At 38.1% G+C, this 6002-nt stretch overlaps 1 protein-coding gene across 1 annotated transcript; it reads left to right on the forward strand.

The window, feature by feature from the left end:
• The first annotated feature begins 4229 nt into the window (after window positions 1-4229).
• On the forward strand, window positions 4230-4408 carry LOC112634406 (small integral membrane protein 30-like). Its single transcript, XM_025401798.1, is given in 2 exon segments — window positions 4230-4272; window positions 4275-4408. Coding segments are annotated over 2 exon segments (177 nt in total).
• Window positions 4409-6002: the final 1594 nt, after the last annotated feature.

Genomic DNA, 6002 nt, shown 5'->3' on the forward strand with positions numbered 1-6002 from the left:
TCCCCATTAACAACTGGCTATTTCTCATCTCTTTTGCCCCTCAATGTAACCAGGATTTATGTAAATCATACGTCTTAACTCAGCAAGAAATTGGCAGGGTCCTAAGACGTAGTTCCAAATAAGTTTTATTTTCACGGTAAAATCCTGGCCCTTCTGTCTGGGAGACCTTTCTAGTCCTTTACATGTCAGCACCACCACTTATGCTAATGTTATAATTGTGTGTTTATCAGTACTTTAACATAATTTTTGTTAGTTTTGCCTGAAAAAGGAGACTAAGAAATAAAATGCCCAATGCTGATGCAGGTGTATATTATGGATATTTTCATGTATTTCTGGTGGGAGTGTATCTATTTGAACAAAAACCAGTTTGACTATAAGACTTGAGTACCAAGTTTCAATATTTGGTATCTTAAATTTTGTTAACTGGTTTATAACTAAACAGGATAAAAAATTATTAATGTGGAGATGACCTTCCCTCTACCACAAGAGACAATGCTGACTTTGTGTGTTTCATTCTGGCGTCCACCTCCTTTCCCCCAGAGAAGACTCATCTTCTGCCAGGCTGTAGTGATGGACTTTTGATATGTAGAATTCAAAATTGGGAAGGGGTGAAGGCAGGGAGAGAAAAACTAAATTGATCTGGGATAACTTTAAAAAAATAACTGATAGAGGGGTATAGAGAGAAAGAAAGCAGCTGACAAAAGGGGAAAAGGGAATATTGGATTGTGGTTTATAAGTAAGAGGATCCAGAATAATGTAGGGTTGCAGAGAATTGAAAAGAAGAGGAAAATGTGGGAAATGTCACTGAGGTATATGAATGGAATTTATTCACAATTTTAGAAGAGAGCCAAGTAAATTTTACAAGTGCTTTAAAAAATGTTTTGCCTATGTATACTCAGGCTGGAGTTCAGTGATGTGATCAAAGCTCACTGCAGCTTCCAACTCCTGGGTTCAAGCAATCTTCCTGCCTTAGCCCCCTGCTGATACACATTCTTTGACAACATCCTTTTTCTGGTGGCGGGGAGACGGAGTCTTGCTCTCACCCTGTCGCCTAGGCTGGAGTGCAGAGAGGCAATCTTGGCTCATTGTAACTTCGCCTCCCAGGGTCAGGTGATTCTCCTGCCTCAGCCTCCTGAGTAGCTGGGACTACAGGCGCATGTCACCACGCCCAGCTAATTTTTTGTATTTTAGTAGAGACAGGCTTTCACCGTGTTGCCCAGGCTGGCCTTGAACTCCCAAGCTCAGGCAATCCACCCTCCCCGGCCTCCCAAAGTGTTAGAATTACAGGTGTGAGCCACTGCACCCAGCCGACAACATCTTTTTGATGGCAACATAACATTCTATCCACTGAATGTGCTGCAGTTAATGTACTATTCCTCTATAATTGGATTTATATTATTTCCAATCTTCTGCTATTTAAAAAATACACTGTGATGAATATGCTTATGCTCACAGCTTCTTACGATTTTTTTCACTAGGATAGATTCACAGAAGTAGAATTATGGTGCGGAAGTTATAAATGCTTTATTTTGTCAAATTATTGTTTATTTAAATGTATCAATATACATAATCCTACCGAAAAGATATGACAATATCCATCATATATATCATCAACATTGACTATTTTGTATCTTAGGATCTTTTTAATGTAATTTTTAAAAAATTTTTGATATACTTACCAGATCATACATTGGATAAACCTTCCTATTCTCTTAGGAAAACAGTGACTCATCTTAAATTTACTTTCCATTTACTTCTTGAAAAAATCTTTAATGGATCACCCCTTATGTTTTTCCCAAACTCTCTCTCTTTTCTATCATCCTTCCTTTCTGCCTATCTTCCCGCTTTACCTTCCTGCTTTATTTCTTTCCTTTCATTTTTGGTGAAGCTGTTTCATATTTGTTTTGGAATAAATTTAAAAAGAACAAAAACAAGCTCTACCCTGATAATGATAATCTTGAGCACTTTTAGCAATGCAAAGAGAACTCATTGACTCACAAAGTCTCCCTGTCCCATTTCATGTATCTTATTTGTGCCTGGCAGCAATACAAAAATAAGATCCAATCTGTTCTGTACAAAATGCCCTTCAAATATCTGAAGATAGCTGCCTAAGTAGTCTCTTCTCTATGCTAAAGTGTCACAGTGATTTTAACCTTTCCACGAGCAACAGCGTTTTTGAATGCTTCACTAACCTGCTCAGGTTTCTCTGGACGCACTCTTAACTTTCTCAGAGCAGCAGGATTTCAGCTGTGGCATATATCATTCATACAACTACAACTGAAAATAACTGTCTATTGTGGAGGCAATGCCCTTTAGGAATGGATTCACACAATTACCTAATATTGCTCAGTTTTAGTAAGCAGTTTTTCTCTCCTTGAAGAGAACTATATACTGAATCATGGTTTTCTTTCATAGAGTGGTTGTGAAAATTAATGATATTTAGGCCAGGTGCAGTGGCTCATGCCTGTAATTCCAGCACTTTGGGAGGCTGAGGCAGGCGGATCACCTAAGGTCAAGAGTTCAAGACCAGCCTGGCCAACATGGTGAAACCCCGTCTCTACTCAAAATACAAAAAAAATAAAAAAAAAAAAAATTAGCTAGGCACGGTGGTGCATGCCAAGTAATTCCAGCTACTCAGGAGGCTGAGGTAGGAGAATCGCTTGAACCCAGGAGGCAGAGGTTGCAGTGAGCCGAGACTGTGCCACTGCACTCCAGCCTAGGCAACAAGGGTGAAACTCCACCTTGAAAAAATAAAAAATAAAAAAGAAAGAAAGAAAGAAAATTAATGATATTTATAAAGTATCTAAAACACTGGCTGGCATAATGTTCAATAAATGTTAATTATATATTAGTAACTAAATTTTTTTTTGGCAGTTATCTGAGTATCTGTTTGCCCCTTGGTCTATGGATATAGACTAAGAAGAATAGAAGGATGGAATTGAAATGAAATAATAACCAAAAAAAAATGAGAAGTATTGCAATGTCAAACCAGGTGGACCTCTCTGAGGGTAAGAGGTTGGCCTTGTCTTTCTTCCATGAATGGAATGTTGGCTCTCATATTTTTAGAAAAAGAAATAAATATTTTTTAAGGGTATATTTCTTAGTTATTATTTCTCTCCTTGATAAATGGAGGCAATATTTTAAAAATCTCAACAGCACCACTGGTGGGAAAAACCAACTGGGATGCTGTTTAACAAAAAGTGGAAAGAGAGGAGACCAAGGGTTGGACATTGTTGTTTTGCCACTGAGGGCCCCGAGCTCTCCTAGGCCTTTTAATCATATCAAGTAGGATATTCTAGAATCGGCCAGCAGCTGGGGCTCTAGAAGTCAGAGATCAGAGCCAGGCAAGGCTCTGGGCTCCCAAACCTGAGCCTTTCCTCTTAGCCGCAGCCTCCCACCAAGTGCCAGCCCCAGACATCTTTCTCACCTGACCTGCTCTCCATACAGAATTCCTAAAGGGTTACTGGCCAGGAGGCACAGATATAGGTTAGATTTTCTGGTTGTATTTCTCCACACCCTCATTAAAAGTCTTATTCTGTTGTATTTATTTTAGTGGCATTATAAATTAATAACAGGCTGGGCACAGTGGCTCACGCCTGTAATCCCAGCACTTTGGGAGGCTGAGGCGGGTGAATCACTTGAGGCCAGGCGTTTGAGACCAGCTTGACCAACATGGTGAAACCTTGTCTCCTCTAAAAACACAAAAATCAGCCAGACACGGTGGTGCATGGTTGTGGTCCCAGCTACTCAAGAAGCCTGAGGCAAGAGAATAACTTTAACCCAGGAGGCAGAGGTTGCAGTGAGCCGAGATCACACCACCACCCTCCAGCCTGGGTGACAGAGTGAGACCCTGTCTCAAAAAAATTTTAAAAAATTAATAACAATTGTATAAACATTTCATTTGAACCCAATTCAGTGGAACTATTACTTTTCTTGATCGAGATGTTTCTTTTAGTGCAACCTAAGGATTTGTTTTAAATTAGAATCATTACTAAATAACAGAAATAACATTTTTCTGTGCTCTTATCATCTGTGTGTAGATAAGATAGTTATGCATCAAAAGGAAAGAAAATGCTTTGATTCCTGTAATGACTGCTTCCTGCAAAGCAGCCTCATGAGGAACCTCTTAGTCTCAGCATCTGGAGCTCCAGAAAAGGAAAATTTCGAGTCAGATAGAATTCTATGTATATCATTTCTTTGGAACCTTCAGCCCTCAAGATTTCAACAGCATGACCTCAGTTTCAACATAGTTGTCCTTAGTTCTCATGTCACTGTTTTGATGCTGCCTGTTGTTGAAGCAGAAGAAGCCAGTGATGTAATCGCTCTCTTGTTAGGTGTGGTTCTCAGCATTACAGGCATTTGTGCTTACTTGCAGGTATTTGCACTAGAAAGATATGGACACATGTGACTTTGGAGGGCCTACTGAATTAAACCTCAGCCTGAAAACCTTTGTGCTATTGAGGCTAAACCTGAGCTTTGGTGTCTGAAAGTTTTCAAGAATCAGTAAATAGGGGAGTTTTACATTCTTCATTGTTTCCATGAAATGGGAACAAACAGATATATGTATATATATGGAAAAAGGAAAGTTTTCTTTACAACAAATTATGCACTGAAAAATTCAGCCTATGATTTCTATTTGCTGGTCAGAAAGGCAGTCAAAGAAGTAAGATGGCTGAAATTTTCATAATAGTTCATAGTTTTAAAATTTCAAAGCACATAAAATAGAAAGAAGGAAGTTCTTGCCCAGAAGTCTAGGAAATCACCACTGTTCACTTGTAATCACTGCCTCCTGAATCGTTGCAGTCTTTTCTCTATATTTTTATTAGAATTTTGTTTTGTTATCTCCCAAGTTGATATTGTATTTAGATATCAAATAGTCAGCCAAAAAGGGGAACTTTTTATCTCTGGGGGAAAATAACATTTAGAAAAATGCATTCAGTGTATCTAATACTGAAATGCAGAAAAGATTTAAAGACATTGGCATGGAAAAGAGATTTAATGTTAAAAAAACCTTTATATTAACTGAGTAACATCCTCCTGATAAGAAGTAGTATATTAAATATAAACCCATTATGTTGCTGAAAAAAAAGAAAATCCTTTAATTACAGTTCAGTTTAAGTACTCTTTAATTGTAAGACAATTAGTTCAGGTTCTTTTTTCGTAGATTAATTTATGTGCTAGGAAACAAAAGATGAACAAGACAGACATAGATGTCTAGATTGTGGCTAAACTGAGTTTTCACTTAGAACTCCTTCTGAAAATATTTCATCTTCATCTGAAGAAATTTTATCTTTATATCAGACCCCCCCTTTTTTTTTTTTTTTGAGACGGAGTCTTGCTCTGTTGCCTAGGCTGGAGTGCAGTGGTGAGATCTCAGCTCACTGCAACCTCCACCTCCCTGGTTCAAGCAATTATCCTGCCTTAGCCTCTTAAGTATGTGCCTGGAATTACAGGCACATGCCACCATGCCTGGCTAATTTTTTTGTATTTTTAGTAAAGACGGGACTTCACCATGTTGGCCAGACTGGTCTTGAACTCTTGAACTCAGGCAATCCATCCCCCTCAGCTTCCCAAAGTGCTGGGATTACAGGCGTGAGCCACTGCACGCGGCCTTATATTGGACACTTTACTCAAGTCTACAGATATGAAAATACCTGTAGCGAGGCTTGTAAAACTAGGATAGTAGCCAAATTAATACCAATGTCACTTTAATTTAGAATTTAAAAGGTGTACCATTCCATATAAGACTATAAATAAAACAATATTAAGTTTACTTTTTAAATAGAATCTTTTAAAAAATTAATCACTGCATTACTGTATTTACCTCTTAGAAGAATATTTCCTTGCATGCATTTGAGTATGTGCTAAGTAGAAAATTCCATTGTTTTGAGAAAGAATGCACAAAGGCTTGCAAAGTTGAAATGAGGGCTTTGTAACTCTGTCTGCACCACATTTGAAGTTAAAAAAGAAACACACCAAGCAAAAAATTTGAGGTAGTATCT

The sequence above is a fragment of the Theropithecus gelada genome, chromosome 11, assembly GCF_003255815.1.
Source record: "Theropithecus gelada isolate Dixy chromosome 11, Tgel_1.0, whole genome shotgun sequence".
NCBI classification, from domain to species: Eukaryota; Metazoa; Chordata; class Mammalia; order Primates; family Cercopithecidae; genus Theropithecus; species Theropithecus gelada.